Source organism: Schistocerca gregaria, chromosome 5 (assembly GCF_023897955.1).
Source record: "Schistocerca gregaria isolate iqSchGreg1 chromosome 5, iqSchGreg1.2, whole genome shotgun sequence".
Classification (NCBI taxonomy): Eukaryota; Metazoa; Arthropoda; class Insecta; order Orthoptera; family Acrididae; genus Schistocerca; species Schistocerca gregaria.
Window position 1 is genome coordinate 200,794,850 of NC_064924.1, and position 19,703 is coordinate 200,814,552.

The 19,703-nt window shown below is 41.1% G+C and overlaps 1 protein-coding gene across 1 annotated transcript; it reads left to right on the top strand.

Annotated features, from left to right (window-relative positions):
- The first annotated feature begins 396 nt into the window (after positions 1–396).
- LOC126272866 (ejaculatory bulb-specific protein 3-like) lies at positions 397–19,458 on the top strand. The gene is made up of 2 exons (XM_049976084.1): positions 397–657; positions 19,097–19,458. Exons 1-2 carry the CDS (start codon positions 468–470, stop codon positions 19,291–19,293), a joined length of 387 nt encoding a protein of 128 aa, XP_049832041.1. The 5' UTR covers positions 397–467; the 3' UTR covers positions 19,294–19,458.
- The last annotated feature ends 245 nt before the right edge of the window (positions 19,459–19,703 follow it).

Here is a 19,703-nt window from a genome sequence, read left to right on the forward strand (position 1 = left end):
TAGAACTTAGAACTACTTAAACCTAACTAACCTAAGGACATCACACATACCCATGTCCGAGGCAGGATTCGAACCTGCGAACGCCTAGAACCGCGCGACCACCGCGGCCGGCGCGATGTAGAAGTTGAGCAGTTCTCTGAAGTTGTCATCCGCCTCGGGCTTCAGTACAACGAAAACAGATGACTAGCTACTGGCGTCACAGAGGAAGGCTGCAGAATTGACGCATCGTTTTTTATTGTTTGGTGTCACAACCAACATTTGTTGTTCGTTATCTGGGAATAATCTACAGCCTCATTAATGTGAACTCGAAAAAAATAAATAAAAAATAAAAAAGACTAGGAACAGCCTGCTGCAAGTGCATTAATGACTGCTTCGTCACAATTAGTAAACATGGCAGTGGAGTGGGTGCGAGTATAAGAGGAGTCGCCAGCCGTGCCAGAGTAGGCTACTCAACCTACGGAGCAGACATGTCCCGCCTGACGCTCGTTGTCGTGCTCGCCTGCGTAGGGCTGGTGGCCGCCCAGACGCCGGTGTCGCAGCTGGGCAGCATCGACATAGACGCGGCGCTACACGATTCCGCCAAGCTGGAGGAGCTTATCAAGTGCCTTCTCGACGACTCGGAGGACTCCTGCACAGCCGACTTCAAAATCGTGAGACGTAAGTGCAAAGCAGTGTATTCTATACCCATCAATATCTCATAGATCTCGTGCTAAAACTAGGGCAAGGAATACTGTGGGATCGAGCATATTCTCAATCGGATGTACATCTATGCTTACATATGTACTCTGGAACCCACTGTGAAGAGCGTAGCAAAGGGTGGTCATCATGATGCAGTATGTAGCCGCTTTATGTCGATCCATTCGCATTTAATCTGTCTGAGTAAACTTTCGCGCGGTGGTTGAAGTCGCTCCAGTAAGTCAAATATACCTGTGACCATTCGTGCCGTCGTTCTTTGATTACGTTGTCAACCCTCTGCTACTTCTGTCTGGTATGGGATCAGCGCACTTGAGCAATACTGCAAGATGGGACCCATAAGTGCTTTTAAACTTTTTCCGAATATTTCACGAATGACAAGAAATCTGCCAATTGCCTTATATACAATTTAACTTTTGGAATGATTCCATTTCATGTTCTTGTTGTTGTGCTCTTCAATCCGAAGACTAGATTGATCGAGCTCTCCATCCTACGGTATCCCTTACGAGCCCTTTCATCCTCAGAAAACTGCGGCAACCCACATCCTTCCGAATCTGCTTACTGTATTCATCTCTTGGTCTCCCTCTACGATTCCCGCCTCCCCCCCCCCCCTCCGCCTATCAACCCCACACTTACCCCCAATACTAAACTGGCCATCCCTTGATGTCTCAGAATGTGTCTTGATCCCTTCTATTGGCCAAGTTGTGGCACAAGTTTCTTGCCTCTCCAATATATTATGTACCTCCTCATTAGTTACACGATTTACTTATCTAATCTTCAAAATTCTTGTGTTGCAGCGCAATTCGAAACCATCTATTCTCTTTTTGTCTAAACTGTTTATCGTCCATGTCTCACTTCCACACACGGGTACACTTCAGACAAATATTTTCAGAAGAGACTTCCTAAACTTAAATCTACATTAGATGCCAACCAATTTCCCTTCCTCAGAAATGCTTTTCTTGCCATTGGCAGACTACATTTTATATCCTCTTTACTTCAGGCATCATCAGTTATTTTTCCTTCTCAAATACCGAAACTCATCTACTACTTGAAATGTCTCGTTTCCTCCACTAATTCCCTTAGCGTCATCTGATTTAATTCGACTACATTCCATTATCTCGGTTTCACCTTTGTCGATGTTCGCCTTATATCCTCGTTTCAAGACAATACCCATTCCATTCAACTGGAGTTCCAAATCCTTTGCCGTCTCTGGCGAAATTACAATGTCATCGGCAAACTTCAAAGCTTTTATTTATTTTCCCTCAACTTTAATTCGTATGTCAAATTTTTCTTTGGTTCCCTTTACTGTTTGTTCAGTGTACATATTGACTCATATCAAGGACAGGTTACAATGCTGTGTCACTCCCTTATCAATCAATGCTTACCTGTCGTGCCACTCGAGTCTTTATAACTACCGTCTGGTTTCTGTACAAGCTGTAAATAGCCTTTTGATACCTGTATTGTACCCCTCCTATCTTCAGAATCAAAAAGAGTGTGCCAGTAAACAATGTGAAAAGCTTTCTCTGAGCCTAGAAAGGCCATACGTAGGTTTCCCATTCCTTAGTCTACCATCTAACATTAGCCGTAACGTTAGTACTGCTCACGTGTTCGCGTGTTCCCGAGGTCGTCTTCTACCAATTTTTCCATTCTCCTGTGAGGAATTCGTGTTAGCATTTACCAACCATGATTTGTTAAACTGATAGTTTGGTAATTTTCACACCTATCATCAACTGCTTTCCTTGGAATTGGAATTATTATTTTCTTCTTGATATCCGAGGCCTGTCTGTACATCTTGCGCACCAGATGGAAGAGTTTTATCATGGCTGGCTCTTTCAACGCTATCGATAGTCTGGCGGAATACTGATTACTTCCAGGGCTTCAGAGCTATCTCAGATTCATGTGGTATAGACACTCTATATGCTGCTTCCATCTTTCAGCTTTCACTTCTTTGCTTAAGACTCGTTTTCTGTGTGCTCTCTTGATATTTATACAGTTGCTTCTCTTTTCTCCAAAGGCCTCTATAATTTTCCAATAGGCAGTATCTATCTTTATCCTAGTGAAATATGCTTCTAGCCGGCTTAGTAATTTTGAACTTCCTGTCTGTTTGATTTCTTACAAGTTCATATTCCCTTTCGCCTGCTTCATTTGCTGCGTATTTGAATTTTCTTCTTTCATCAATTAAATTTAGTATCTCTTCTGTTATCCAAGAATTTATTCTAAACCTTGTCTTCTTACCTACTTGATCCTCTGCTGCCTACACTATTTTATCTCCTAAAGTTACCCATTCATCTTCCATTATATTCCTTTCCCCTGTTCTAGGCAACAGTTGCCTAAAGCTCACTCTGAAACTCTCAGCAACCTCTGGTTCTTTCAACTTATCCATGGCCTTCAAATTATGCATCTTCTTAATTTCCTATCCTTGTCCGGTTTCTTCAGTTGTAATCCTCAGTTCATAACCAATACATTGTGGTCAAAGTACACGTCTGCCTCTGGAAATGTCTTAGAATTTAAATTCTGGCGCCTTCATCTCTGTCTTACCATTATATAATAACTCTGAAACTTTCCAGTGCCTCTAGATCTCCTCCACGTATACAGGCTTCTTTCACGATTCTCTGCCAAGTACCTGCCTCTGTCATTTCTTTTTACCAGTCCATATTCACCTGATATTTTTCCTTCTCGTCCTCTTCCTACTATCGGATTCCAGTTCCCTAACACTGTTAAATTTTCGCCTTCCTTAAGTATATGAATAATTGGTTTTTACATTTCTTAAATCCCTTCATCATCTGAGAAGCTAGTTGGCTTATAAACTTGTAGTACTGTGGTGGTTATGACCTTCGTGTCTATTTTGGCTACTATAACGCGTTCCCTACTCTGATCATAGTAGCTTACCAGCATTCCTATTTTCTATGCATTATTAATCCTACTCCTGCATAAGCCCTATTTAATTTTGAATTTATAGCCCTGTATTCACCTGAACAGCCTGTCACCGAACATCACTAATTCCCACTATAACTAACGTCAACTGATCAACTTTCCTTTATAAATTTTCTAACTTACTTGACTAGTTAAGGGACCTAACACTCCACTCACCGATCTCTAGAGTGCCAGTTTTGTTTCTCCTGATGACGACGTAATCCTCAACAGTCCCCACCCGGAGATTCGAGCAGGAGACATTTTTCCTCTGGGATATTTGACACATGAGGACGCCATCATCATTTAACCGTACAGTAGCTCTCCTCGGGAAACGTTTTGGCTGATGTTTGAAGGCCAAATCAGTCAGTCTTCCAGAATGTTGCCCCTGTAACTACTGAAAAGGCTGCTGCCCCTCTTCAGGATGAACTCGTTTACCTGGGCTCTCAACAGATACCCCTCCATTGTGGTTGCACATATCGTACGGCTATCTGCATCGCTGAGGCACGCAAGCAACCCCATCGACGACAAGGTCCATGGGAGGGGGCTTTCCATTTCATATCCAAACAAAGTGTTGGCTGATCTCAGCTGTAACTCATTCATATTGTACTCATAGGATACAACTTTACCAAGTTTTCTGAAGTGTGAAATTTTACATTTCTCTATGGTTGAAGCTGGAGTCAGTCTACTCACCACCTTCGAGATCTTATCAAGATCTGACTGTACATTTGTGGAGACAGAATTTCACTGTAAATAACTGTATCATATCCAAAAATACTGAGGTAGGTTTCCTTATCATCTCACACGTTATTAATATACAACCTGATCAAAAGCGTCTCATTACACTTCCCTGCGGCACATTTCTACTTCTGTAGACTAATGTCCATCCAAGATAACATGCTATGTCCTGATTTCCATTAAAACACTAATTAAGTCACAGTTTTACTTATTACTCCTTACTATCGTATTTTTCTTAATAAATGTACCGAATCAAAAGATTCTCAGACGTCAAATTCACTGCATCCACTCGATTCGTCTTATTCATGGCTTTCAGGGTGTCACGTACAAAAACCACGAGTTGGATCTCGTACGACTGACATTTTCGTAATCTATCGTTGCTGACATGGAGAAGATTGTTCCGTTCGAGCGACCTCATTATGTTTTAGGTCAGAATATGTTCTAGGAGTGTGCAACAGATAGGTGTCAATTTAACGTTAAACGACAGTACACGAAATTAAGTCAAATAAAGAGAATATGTATTTCAATGTACGAGATACAAGAGGAGCGCCTAGTGCCGAAGCAAGAAGATGATGGCCAGGCTAGGAGGGCAAGAACTAAATCAAGCGGGCAACGGGGGCGAAAGGGAGGCGCTTCATGTTAAGTACTGTTGGTGGTCGATCATGTGACGCAGAGCCACAGGCACTGCCTGCCCAGAAATACACGTGTTCTAGTCGATGTGTGGATCACAAGAGAGAGAGACAAGTGCGATCTGCTCTGCAGAACCCTCTAGCGTCCAAACACATGACCTGCCTCCCATAGACGCTAATGGTTAAAACCGATTACTTGAACTTGCTTGTATTTTCAGCACAGGGCTTGAAGGCGAATCTTGTCAGCAGTTTCAACGGGACAGAACTGCCTCAGTGTTCTGCGATAATACTTGTAGAGATTTGACTTGGCATTTGAAATAAAATTTTTAAACCTTCCCTAAAATATTCCTTGAATCACTGCCACCTTATATACTACATCTACACATACATATGTATATACATTTACATTCGTAAAATGCTAAGGGTGCTCTTCATGATACCGTATATTATTGCTTGATCAAATTCAGCCTCGTTTAAACTTCTGGGGGATAACTGAAGTCTACCTTGAACCATCTGCCAAACAAAGTCCTTTCAGTATTTTCGGTGCAGCTTTTCCGCTAACCAAACATACTTGTAACCTTTCGTGCTTTCTTTTTTGAGTAAGTTCTGTACCCCTAGCACTTCTATTTTCTAAGGACTCCATGCACTTCAGCAGTACTCCTAACTGGGACGCGTAAGTTTCTATAAGTAGTCATCTCTGTACAGTGACTGCATTTTTCTAGTATCCTTCCAGTGACCAGAAATCTGCCAACTCCCTTAGGTACGAGTTAGCTTATATGATCGTTCCATTTCATATCCACACATAGCTACAACCAGTTATATGTGTTGGCTGATCCCAACTGTGGCACATTTTGTATTACAGTCAAAGGATACTATTTCACTGAGTCCTGTAAAGCGTGCAATTATACACTTCTGTACATTTAAAGCAAATGTCAATCTAAGAACCACTTTGACATCTTACCAAGACCGACTGAACATTTGTGCAGACAGTACTTCACTGATATAGTTGAATAATTTCCAATAAGTCTGACGTTAGTTATTTATTTCTTCCGTCAAGTTATTAATATGCAACGTGATCTACATTGGTCTCAGTACAATCTCCTGGGGCAGCTTCTACCTCTGTCGTTAACTCTCTATCCAAGATAACACACTGGATCTTGCACACAATGATATCCTGAATTCAGTAACAGTTTCTTTGTTACTTCTTCTTATTGTATTCTTAATAAACGTACTGAATCAAATGCTTTCGGAAGTCAGAATTACTGCATCCACTTGATTGCCACCACACCTATCACTTTCAGGATGTCGTGAAAAAAGCTCGAGTAGGATTTAGTACGACTGACATGTCTGTAATCCATGGAGAACCTCGTTCTTTTCTAGATACCTCATAAGGTTTGAATTCGGAGTAAGTTGTAGGATTGTACAACGGATGCGAAACAGTTCGGCTGGAAAATAATTATGTTGATTACTTTTGATACCCATCTTGTAAACACTTGTGTCAGCTGCAGATTGTGTATACAGTGTGGCAGATATTCCATCCAGCCCTGGTGTCTTGTTTCATTTACTGTTCTCAGCTGGTACGCAATGCCACTGACACTGTTTTCTATGTCGTGTGTGCAGTGGTTCAAGAATTAAACTGGCGTTGTAGTCATGTGTCTTCATTTGTACACAATCATTTGAAAACGATATTCATCTCTCTGCTTGTGCTCTGTTAACTTCAGTTTCGGTTTATCTGTATAGGCACTAAGTGCCTAGCCACTGCCAGTCTACGTATAAGACCAGTCTTTCTTTTGGGTTTGAGATATTCAGCAACATTCATCTGCAGTAGTCATTGAAGACATCACGATTTGCTGATTTGCACATATTACGCAGTAGTCGGTGTTTCTATAGAAAATTTTTCACAGATATTGTGTATCGTGATGGTACTCTGCCAGCATAATCTGTACGGTGTTATTCACTACAGGCACCATTCTCTGCCCTTGTCTAATCTCTGATTTCACAGTTTCCTTTGTCTAGCGCCACATTTATCGGTCCTGTATACACGGAGAAGGGTCGCATCCAGTTTTTGCATCTATTGTTGCGTCACCTTTCAAAAGATTTGTCGCCGTCTTCGACTTGTTCCTTTCGTGGACTAAGAAAATTACAGCGTTTTCTAGTCTTTTTGTTGTTGTGGGAAATCAGGTTGTGCTTTCTGCAGCGTTTCTAAATACTACGCGTTCTACATCTTTACGTGTTGCGTAATGTATTGAAGCTATTTGGAGGCTATGGTCCAATATTTAGTTTCAGTGTTTCATTGGGAGTGAAATTTTGTATCTATTTTAAAAGTAGTTACATAAAACGTGGATGGTTAAGCCACACTTTGTCGGTCGTACATTATCTTATACCTCAAAACTGAATAAGCTCTTCTACCATGGAACACGACATATCAACAGTCTTAACAATTTTCCCTGCTTGAAAATGGAAGCGTGTGCTAACTGCCGGAAGTTTCAAAATGTTTTTAACATGTAACTGAGTTTTTTCTGATTCATTCTGTTTCACTAACACATTATTGCACAGTAGAGTAATAATGTTACAGATAAACAATTAAATACAATAGAGAAACAGTTTTAAGTTTGAATAGAATATTTTGTACTAGTTACATGACCACGTTGTATCTTGGAACACATTTTTTTATTTTTGGAAAACCTTACAATTCCGGAGTGATTTTTGTAATTTCAGGAAAAGACTGCATCACAAATGGAGAACCCATGGAAGAATTGGAGAAGTCACGTTGTGCACATTTCTCAGGGGAGTCAATTTAATCTTTCAATATTACAAAAAAATCATAAAACCCTCCAATCGAGCGTAACCAACATAATCAAGATGCCAAATTTGGCGACTGTGCAGGATGAACGCTAGAAGAAATAACAACTTCAACTATATGATAAAAGAGACACTACACGCGAAGCAAGTACATGTTTACTATGAAAGGAACGTGGTAAGTCTATCACTTATGGGTTGGCTTTCGTCCCTTTTTTTAACATTGGAAGTTATTTTATGTTTTTAGTCCTGGATTTTGGCTTCTTATGTTGTAGATTGGAATAGAAATTTCTTACATCTTTACCACACAACTGTTTAAGTTCTTGAATGCTGCGTATTTTTCCATATGGTATTCGCAGGAACTCTGAAAGTATACTCCTAGAATTAGTAATTTGTAGAACTCTTGTGTTTTCCTTAGAGAAAAGTTTCATACTGTAGAACACTCTCCATTACATGCTCTATGAGGACACAGGAAAATATAAGTGTCCTACGATTGATACTCAGATTGCCCCTCTGATTGTAGAACAAGAGAATGCACCAAATCTACTGATGTCCAGGATACACTGTAAGGAATCACTTATTTAAACAGATTACCTTCCTTCACAACCAGAGTATCTAAGAGCGGTCGTGTCTTGAAACGATACTTCAGTTTGTAAGAAGGTATTCATATCTCATAAAATTTCTTCTTGAACTGGAATGACTTTTTAACGCCTTGTATTGACTCTTACGGTTTGAAAAGCATTAAATCAGTCTTTTGGTAATGTTGCAATAACTTCCTTTTTTATCAAATCAAAGTGCCACGTAAGAGCTCCCTCTTGTTGAAATATTGTTTTCACACTGTCTGACCACTTAACGGCACGAACAAGGTAATGAAGGTTTAAATACCGTATAGGTCTTAATTGTGTCCTGAGCAAAAATCAGAATGTTACAACAACCCATACCCTTGGGTCAAGGATTTTACTCGCATAACTGTGCAAAAAACTGCCAAATTCATTGACACTTTATTTTCCTCTCCTTCAGCATAAGTATGAAATACTGCATCACGGCTGGACATTTCATGAAGTTTGAAACTCCAAAACGGTAAATTCAGGAAATGCAATGAAGGTCTATTAGCAAATAAGATTTCCTTTCATGGTATCATTTCGTTCGTTTCATTCAATGTATCGGAAAGAGCAGTCTCTTGCACTGGAATAGTCATAACTAGGCCTTCGACGACCAATTAATGTCACAGATACGGAGCTGGATTCAATAGAAAGATCGATAATTGCAGTTACCTAACAAATTTAAATTATTGATAAGCTATCCCTTCGTGGGGTTTTATTTGTTTGAAATCAGCATTTGTAGTCTCTGCTTAGTAACAGAGATGTATCTCTAAGGTCCCTAAGAAGACTGATTAACAGATGGCTTCTCACCTTTATCTTGAGACGATACACACATTTTAAATATCCGAAAAGAACCACACTACGATCACATTTCAAACTAAACCCAATGCCAGTAAAGGGCAACAACAAAGACTAAGAAACACAACCCGTTGCATTTGCAGTAGCAATCCAAGTAGCGTAACATGCTTACTGCAAACAGTGGAAGCAAACCTTAGACTTGCTCCATTCTTTCCGTGGAAAGACCAGCTTAGAAAGTTCTTTCCGTCACCAGTAGAACTAAAACATTTTAAATATCGATAACTTAGCACTTTTTTTTTTTTTGAAAGTCATTTCAACTGCCTTGTAGTTTCGACTGCCGGCCATATACTCGTTTTCAAATTAAACTGATTTGCCCGTTTTTTCCGTGAGTTCTTCACATTTAGTGAATGCAATCATTTCAGAATAGAATAACAAAATATACTGAACTTTTTAGAGGAGAAAGTCTGAGAATGGGTACTCTACTCCCCCTACAAGTGTCATCACTTGGGCGCCCAAATAACCCGTCTTGCAAATCATTTTATAACGTCATGTTAAAAGTTCTTCAGTTTCTTTTTTTCCTTTATTCTCATTATCCTAATGGTAACTATTATACAATGCTATGCTATTGCCGTAGGCTTTCGCGATCGTTTTCGTGAAACACAGACCAATACCTGACGTTAGTAGCGTTCTTGTATGATGAAGCCATTCATCGCTGAAGCAAATGAGTTTTGATTATTCTTTGTTTTGTTCATACTGTTTAGAGAGAATTATTACACACCGTTCTCCTACAGTTTATTCCTCAAATCTAAATCTACATGTATACTCCGCAAGAAACCCAACGGTGTGTGGCGGAGGGCACTTTACGTGCCACTGTCATTACCTCCCTTTCCTGTTCCAGTCGCGTATGGTTCGCGGGAAGAACGACTGTCTGAAAGCCTCCGTGCGCGCTCTAATCTCTCTAATTTTACAATCGTGATCTCCTCGGTAGGTATAAGTAGGGGGAAGCAATATATTCGATACCTCATCCAGAAACGCACCCTCTCGAAACCTGGCGAGCAAGCTACACCGCGATGCAGAGCGCCTCTCTTGCAGAGTCTGCCACTTGAGTTTGCTAAACATCTCCGTAACGCTATCACGGTTGCCAAATAACTCTGTGACGAAAAGCACCGCTCTTCTTTGGATCTTCTCTATCTTCTCTGTCAACCCGACCTGGTACGGATCCCACACTGATGAGCAATACTCAAGTATAGGCCGAACGAGTGTTTTGTTAGCCACCTCCTTTGTTGATGGACTACATTTACTAGGGACTCTCCCAATGAATCTCAACCTGGTACCCGCCTTACCAACAATTAATTTTATATGTTCATTCCACTTCAAATCGTTCCGCACGCACACTCCCAGATATTTTACAGAAGTAACTGCTACCAGTGTTTGTTCCGCTATCAGATAATCATACAATAAAGGATCCTTTCTTCTATGTATTCGCAATACATTACATTTGTATATGTTCAGGGTCAGTTGCCACTCCCTGCACCAAGTGCCTATCCGCTGCAGATCTTCCTGCATTTCGCTACAATTTTCTAATGCTGCAACTTCTTTGTATACTACAGCATCATCCGCGAAAGACGCATGGAACTTCCGACACTATCCACTAGGTCATTTACATATATTGTGAAAAGCAATGGTCCCATAACACTCCCCTGTGGCACCCTCCCCTGTGGCACGCCAGCAGTTACTTTAACGTCTGTAGACATCTCTTCATTGATAACAACATGCTGTGTTCTGTTTGCTAAAAACTCTTGAATCCAGCCACACAGTTGGTCTGATATTCCGTAGGCTCTTACTTTATCAGGAGACAGTGCGGAACTCTATCGAACGCCATCCGGAAGTCAAGGAAAATAGCATCTACCTGGGAGCCTGTATCTAATATTTTCTGGGTCTCATGAACAAATAAAGCGAGTTGGGTCTCACACGATCGCTGTTTCCGGAATCCATGCTGATTCCTACAGAGTAGATTCCGGGTTTCCGAAAACGACATGATACTCGAGCAAAAAACATGTTCTAAAGTTTTACAACAGATCGACGTCAGAGATATAGGTCTATATTTTTGCGCATCTGCTCGACGACCCTTCTTGAAGACAGGGAGTACCTGTGCTCTTTTCCAATCATTTGGAACCTACCGTTCCTCTAGAGACTTGCGGTACACGATTGTTAGAAGGGGCGCAAGTTCTTTCGCGTACTCTGTGTAGAATCGAATTGGTCTCCCGTCAGGTCCAGTGGACTTTCCTCTGTTGAGTGATTCCAGTTGCTTTTCTATTCCTTGGACACTTATTTCGATGTCAGCCATTTTTTCGTTTGTGCGAGGATTTAGAGAAGGAACTGCAGTGCGTTCTTCCTCTGTGAAACAGCTTTGGAAAAAGGTGTTTAGTATTTCAGCTCTACGCGTGTCATCCTCTGTATCAATGCCATCATCATCCCGGAGTGTCTGGATATGCTGTTTCGAGCCACTTACTGATTTAACGTAAGACCAGAACTTCCTAGGATTTTCTGTCAAGTCGGTACATAGAATTTTACTTTCGAATTCACTGAACGCTTCACGCATAGCCCTCCTCACGCTAACTTTGACATCGTTTAGCTTCCGTTTGTCTGAGAGGTTTTGGCTGCGTTTAAACTTGGAGTGAAGCTCTGTTTGCTTTCGCAGTAGTTTCCTAACTTTGTTGTTGTACCACGGCGGGTTTTCCGGTCCCTCACAGTTTTACTCGGCACGTACCGTCTAAAACGCATTTTACGATTGCCTTGAACTTTTTCCATAAACACTCAACATTGTCAGTGTCGGAACAGAAATTTTCGTTTGGATCTGTTAGGTAGTCTGAAATCTGCTTTCTATTACTCTTGCTAAACAGATAAACCTGCCTCCCTTTTTTTATATTCCTATTAACTTCCATATTCAGGGATGCTGCAACGGCCTTATGATCACTGATTCCCTGTTCTGCACGTACAGAATCGAAAAGTTCGGGTCTGTTTGTTATCAGTAGGTCCAAGATGTTATTTCCACGATCGGTTCTCTGTTTAATTGCTCGAGGTAATTTTCGGATAGTGTACTTAGTGTAATGTCACTCGATGTTCTGTCCCTACCACCCATCCTAAACATCTGAGTGTCCCAGTCTATATCTGGTAAATTGAAATCTCCGTCTAAGACTATAACATGCTGAGAAAATTTATGTGAAATGTATTCCAAATTTTCTCTCAGTTGTTCTGCCACTAATGCTGCTGAGTCGGGAGGTCGGTAAAAGGAGCCAATTGTTAACCTACCTCGGTTGTTGAGTGTAACCTCCACCCATAATAATTCACAGGAACTATCCACTTCTACTTCACTACAGGATAAACTACTACTAACAGCGACGAACACTCCACCACCGGTTGCATGCAATCTATCCTTTCTAAACACCGTCTGTGTCTTTGTAAAAATTTCGGCAGAAATTATCTCTGGCTTCATCCGGATTTCTGTACCTATAACAATTTCAGCTTCGGTGCTTTCTACCAGCGCTTGAAGTTCCGGTACTGTACCAATGCAGCTTCGACAGTTTACAAATACTATACCGATTGCTGCTTGTTCCCCGCATGTCCTGACTTTGCCCCGCACCCTTTGAGGCTGTTGCCCTTTCTGTACTTGCCCGAAGCCATCTAACCTAAAAAACCGCCCAGCCCACGCCACGCAACTCCTGCTACCCGTGTAGCCGCTTGCTGAGTGCAGTGGTCTCCTGACCTATCCAGCGGAACCTGAAACCCCACCACCCTATGGCGCAAGTCGAGGAATCTGCAGCCCACAAGGTCGCAGAAATGTCTCAGCCTCTGTTTCAGACCCTCTTTTACAAAGAGGAGGGACGTAATCAACGCGATCTTATGACTCGCGCTTACTGGGAATTCCTCGTTCATGGGGAACCATTGCAAGCCCCAATCCCTAGCACGGAGGAGGTTCAGCTGGTTACCCCGACCTTTCGGCCTAGGAAGACACGCTGATTCCTTCAGTGTTATCGACGACTGTGCCGCTAATGCGGAGTTATTCAACGCAGTTTTCCGAAATTACTTCACCAGGGAAGACGAATGGAATATTCCAGAATTTGAAACACGAACAGCTGCTAGCATGAGTCTCTTAGAAGTAGATACCTTAGGGGTTGCGAAGCAACTCAAATCGCTTGATACGGGCAAGTCTCCAGGTCCAGATTGTATACCGATTAGGTTCCTTTCAGATTACGCTGATACTATAGCTCCCTACTTAGCACTCATATACAACCGCTCGCTCACCGATAGATCTGTACCTACAGATTGGAAAATTGCGCAGGTTGCACCAGTGTTCAAGAAGGGTAGTAGGAGTAATCCATTTAACTACAGACCTATATCATTGACGTCGGTTAGCAGTAGGGTTTTGGAGCATATACTGTATTCAAACATTATGAATCACCTCGAAGGGAACGATCTATTGACACGTAATCAGCGTGGCTTCAGAAAACATCGCTCTTGTGCAACGCAGCTAGCTCTTTATTCGCACGAAGTAATGGCCGCTATCGACAGGGGATCTCAAGTTGATTCCGTATTTCTAGATTTCCGGAAAGCTTTTGACACCGTTCCTCACAAGCGACTTCTAATCAAGCTGCGGAGCTATGGGGTATCGTCTCAGTTGTGCGACTGGATTCGTAATTTCCTGTCAGGAAGGTCGCAGTTCGTAGTAATAGACGGCAAATCATCAAGTAAAACTGAAGTGATATCAGGTGTTCCCCAGGGAAGCGTCCTGGGACCTCTACTGTTCCTGATCTATATAAATGACCTGGGTGACAATCTGAGCAGTTCTCTTAGGTTGTTCGCAGATGATGCTGTAATTTACCGTCTAGTAAGGTCATCCGAAGACCAGTATCAGTTGCAAAGCGATTTAGAAAAGATTGCTGTATGGTGTGTCAGGTGGCAGTTGACGCTAAATAACGAAAAGTGTGAGATGATCCACATGAGTTCCAAAAGAAATCCGTTGGAATTCGATTACTCGATAAATAGTACAATTCTCAAGGCTGTCAATTCAACTAAGTACCTGGGTGTTAAAATTACGAACAACTTCAGTTGGAAGGACCACATAGGTAATATTGTCGGGAAGGCGAGCCAAAGGTTGCGTTTCATTGGAAAGACACTTAGGAGATGCAACAAGTCCACTAAAGAGACAGCTTACACTACACTCGTTCGTCCTCTGTTAGAATATTGCTGCGCGGTATGGGATCCTTACCAGGTGGTATTGACGGAGGACATCGAAAGGGTGCAAAAAAGGGCAGCTCGTTTTGTATTATCACGTTATAGGGGAGAGAGTGTGGCAGATATGATACACGAGTTGGGATGGAAGTCATTACAGCATAGACGTTTTTCGTCGCGGCGAGACCTTTTTACGAAATTTCAGTCACCAACTTTCTCTTCCGAATGCGAAAATATTTATTTGAGCCCAACCTACATAGGTAGGAATGATCATCAAAATAAAATAAGAGAAATCAGAGCTCGAACAGAAAAGTTTAGGTGTTCGTTTTTCCCGCTCACTGTTCGGGAGTGGAATAGTAGAGAGATAGTATGATTGTGGTTCGATGAACCCTCTGCCAAGCACTTAAATGTAAATTGCAGAGTAGTCATGTAGATGTAGATGTAGATGTAGTGTAGCGCGCGTGCGGCCCAGAACATCTGAGGGCATCACAGACCTGTCCCTCTAAGAAGAAAAGGAATCGCTGACAGCACGAATGATCTCACGCGACATGTTAGCAGGCTAGAGTCTCGATCGTTATCGGAATTAACCAGACAAATCGCTCCACCAACTAAGAACGGCCTTGCACCATTCAGCGTTAAACACTTCTTGTTTTCCGACCGACTACTCTCCTACCTTAACCGTAATTTCTTTTAAAGTTAACTCTTATTCTATACATTCCACGTAAGTCCTTTTCCGTTTCCGTTTATTTCTGTCGGGATGGCTATGTCTTCTCCAACTCTTTGCATTTGTATTTGTTCCGAGGTTTCATTCTTGTACTGAAATTAGCTACAATGCGTTTAATTGTTTCATCAACATAAAACATAAGCATCGGTAGAGATAGGATGAGAGTAGTAATGCAACTCCAGTTTGATTTTGTAAGTATGTAGATTCCTCGTCCATGTTTTTATTTGAAATTCATTCCTCTCAGGCTGCCGAAACCGTTTCCAACATTTTCGTGGGCTTTCGCGACCGGAATCACATTCAGTAAAGTTCTAGTAGACTGTACAAATGGGCGAAATGGCCCTGAGCATTATGCGACTTAACTTCGGAGGTCATCAGTCGCCTAGAACTTAGAACTAATTAACCTAACTAACCTAAGGACATCGCACACATCCATGCCCGAGACAGGATTCGAAACTGCGATCGTAGCGGTCGCTCGGTTCCAGACTGTAGCGCCTGGAGCCGCACGGCCACTCCGGTCCGTTAGACTGTACAGGGTACTCGTTGGTATTTTTCAATATCACACAGACTACAGCCCGTCAGGGTTTTATTCCGGCCTTAACATTGTGAATTCTCGGCTGGGTCGGAGATTTTCTCCGCTCAAAGACTGGGTCTTGTGTTGCCCTTGTCAGCATCATTTCATCCCCATCGACACGGGAGCCACCGAAATGACGCCAACTCGAAAGACTTGCACCAGGCGAACGGTCAACCCGACGGGAGGCCCTAGCCACACGGCATTTTAATTCATAATACTCAACCAGGTGCTGACTGGATATATTTATCAAATGGATGATTTTAAAAAGTGGTTCTGAAGCATTATGCTCGAGTGTCGTATGCAACAGTGTTAGGGGATACACTCTGTGGGTCGTTTAAGGAAATGGACTCACATTCGGGATTAGCAGAATTAAAAATCCCGTCTGGCCATTCTGATTTAGTATTTCCGTGATTTACGTAAGTGGCCTGATCGGCAGATTTTTTTTGCTATCCTTTTTACTTATAATTCTCAGTAATGCTTTACAATGCATTTAATGGAAATTATAAAAATTCAAAGATCAGACAAAGATTTTTCAACTTTCCTTCCCTACAATGGGATTTTCAGTCAAATATCAGGTGAACTAGTATTGTGACATAGGGAGTCCCAATCTGGAATTTCCGGTTCCAAGATTTGCACTGTAACTTAGTAAAACCGCCTGAAAATGTTATACATATGTCACAGACAAAATATATGTAAATCTAGTGCACCTGCAATGTATTTATTTTTGTGTATGCAGAGGAAAGACGACGATCTTCACGACGTGTATAAACTAGCTTGCCAACTTCTGCTTAACTCTGTCACATGTAGTTGACAGCGTAAGCGAAAGGCAACAAATGATGTTCACTGAAGCTAAGGCAACTTCTCTGTTAGAGTTTAAACGGATCTGATGAAACGGTCGGTTATAGCAAGAGTTTATCGGAAGCAACGAATCGTCATATATGATTGAAGATATAGACAACTCATGAATTTGTTTTGTGAATAGTTGGCGAATAGAGAACACACAATCGGTCAACATCCATTCCAACAGTTTTTCTTGGAGTTATGGAAATTGTGTTGTGCTTACAAATCACTTCTTTTTTTGGGTGAGCGAGGAATTCCTTTGTATGAATCATCAGCGAATCCACCAACATCGATGCTGTCAATCTGGGAACACTAATTTCCTTCCAGAACCTCAGAAGGCAATGGGAACCGAACCGATGCCGTATTTACTAATTTCCAGGTAGAACTCTATTACGACCCGTTGCGCCGTCTCGAAAACCAAATCATGCTTAAGTAGTCACAGACGAGTACAATTGTTTCAAAATAGGAAGCATAAGAAAAGGAAATGTTGTTCTTTAACAGGTTGTTGGAAGGACTACTGAACAAGGGAAAGCCTAAGTACATGGCGCTAGACTTATCGTAATGTTCAAGACATCTACTTCGTTAAGCTTTCTACCACCACTCTTAGAAGTAATTAAAAAACTGGAGAATCCTTTCTGTTGCACGTAAATAGTCGGGCAAACATCAATCTCTGACTCATATGCTTGATAGCCACGTGACAACATATGTGAGAGGTGCTTTAGGAGGTAATGTACAAGCCGACCCCCTTCCTAAGAAAGAACTGAGTATTGTCCTCCTTTTCAACTTCCAGAATAGAAGTTCTCGCTTCAGTGCATTCCTTTCTGACTGGAACTACATGAGAAGACAGCTTTTTTCTGGAAAGAACCTCCTTCGTTCTACAGTCACGTGTTATTCTTTACGCAAGGACAGCCGCGCGTGATAGCCGTGAAGTCTTAGGCGCCTTGCCATGGTTTTCGCGGCTCCCCTCGTCGGAGGTTCGAATCCTCCCTTGGGAATGGGTGTGTGTGTTGTCCTTAGTGTAAGTTAGTTTAAGTTATATTAAGTAGTGTGTAAGCCTAGGGACCGAGGACCTCAGAAGTTTGGTCCCATATGAACTTACCACAAATTTTCAGGCAAGGGCATGTGGAGTGTAACTCACCTTCATCCTACTTCTTCGTGCTTAAAAGATTTTAATTATACCGAAACGCGCTTAAAATATAATCATAAACCTGATGATTGTGCAGTGCCTTTCATCCACTCGTTTTTTTTAATTCATATTGTTGCTGTTATTCCTGAAACAATTGCAGACGTCCATTCTAAATTTTCAGCTTCGTGCAAGTAACGTATCAAAAGCACAAAGTTGTTAATGTAAGCGACATTTAAAAGTAGGTACAGGTAACATTCCTATGCAAGGTGCTCGAAAATACTCTAGACTGTTAAGAGATGCCAAATTAAGGACTGTAGTGAATAACTGTCTTGAAGTATTGTTCCCAATTACTACTTCGAATATTATATATACAGCAAGCGTTATACTGAAGAGCGTTATGCTACTTTTTACGTCTCTTATATTTACATATACGTCTTAATGTCAATATTTACGCACTTAAATCACGAATAACAAAAATAAAAAAGTTCGTAGTCTGCTATGAGGAGTCCTTGATAAATATCATGTTGCTATTGTTGTTGTTGAGGTATTCAGTCCAGTGACTGGTTTGAGGAAACTCTCCACTCTTATTAAATCTGTGCAAGATTTTTCATCTCCGAATAGCTATTACAACTCACATCCATTTGAAACTGCTACACCATGTATAGAGACAATTCGAAATACGATACTAAGTTTTGCATGTGTAATTTCTAGAACTCCTCCTTTATGAGCTTCAACATGTACTCACCTACACTGGTTCTCCGTCAAACGTTATTCACAACTTCTCATGACAGTAGCGAAGAAATTTCGGAAAGCTATAAATATGTGATCGTCGTTTTCTTGTTGAATCCAGATAAGTTGCTGCAGTGGCCACTGGAAGGGAAGCAAGCTGTCTACCGTTTATTCTGATAAATTAATTATTAACGTTCTGCCGTTATAATATGTAATTGTTAACTGCTGTCGGCAATTCATGGACAAAATCAGTATACTGCAGTAACATGGTTACTCCTCGTCGTTTCAATGTGTGGAACGAAATAAACTAACAGGATACTTTATATTTTTTGATACAAAACTCCCTGTTCATTGTTATGTAACGTAATGAGAGATTTAGAATTGTGGCAGTTATCGATAACACAAATGTAAGTAACGCTTTCTTATTGAGGCAGAAAGTTCGGAGGGCAATGAATGCAAATTTAAATTACAGTACCTGACTTTACACTGATTTCTTGTCTAACATTTTATATGAATTTCACTGTTTGTTGAATATGTAAAAGGTAGCATGTTTTTGCTGTATTTCCCATGAAGGAAAACATGAAAAGAAATATGTATTGTGCAAAGAGTTTATCAGCTCTTCAGACTGTAGTTTCATCTACACATGTGTATAGTAGTACTATGATATTATTAAAATGGTGATGTGAACTTTTTCTTTTAACGTAGACTTGGCTGAGGAGACAGCAAAAAACAATTGTGCCGGCTGTACCGAACCTCAGAAAGAGGATATTTTGAAGTTCATGGTGTACGTCAGCAACGAGAAACCAGAGTACGTGCCGAAGCTGAGTTCCAAGTACGACCCTACAGGAGAATTCCGCGCCAAGCACGGAGACGAATACAGGGCTAAGGGTGTCAAGTTTTAAAATTCGTAGAAGAAACTAGACACCAATTATGCCATCAAGATTCATACTATGTTTGGAATTGTACATATAATGTGTCTCTCTATGTAAACGTTGATAAAATTTTGAATATTCTAACGTAGAAAATATTTGTAATTTTTTGCTTTCAATAAATTCTTTTCATTCTCATTAAGCCTCAGACTGTGTGCACAAGGGGTGTCTTGTGGAATAACGGATTTAACCATTTGCAAATAACATAACGCTGAGCTACAGTAAAACTTAGAACTTACAGATAAACCCAGTTACATATTGAGGCCTTTAGAAATAAAAGAAAATAAACCACATTGACGTGATATGTTCCATGTGAAATGTTCGGAGCAAAGATAAATTTGAAAACACCACCATACTTTGTAGAACACTGCTATACAGTACAG

Bases quoted from the DNA above. Each gene is read 5' to 3' on its own strand.
- LOC126272866 (XM_049976084.1), top strand. From the start codon at position 468: ATGTCCCGCCTGACGCTCGTTGTCGTGCTCGCCTGCGTAGGGCTGGTG. The intron at 658-19,096 runs GTAAGTGCAAAG...CTTTTAACGTAG, and splicing joins CGACTTCAAAATCGTGAGAC to ACTTGGCTGAGGAGACAGCA.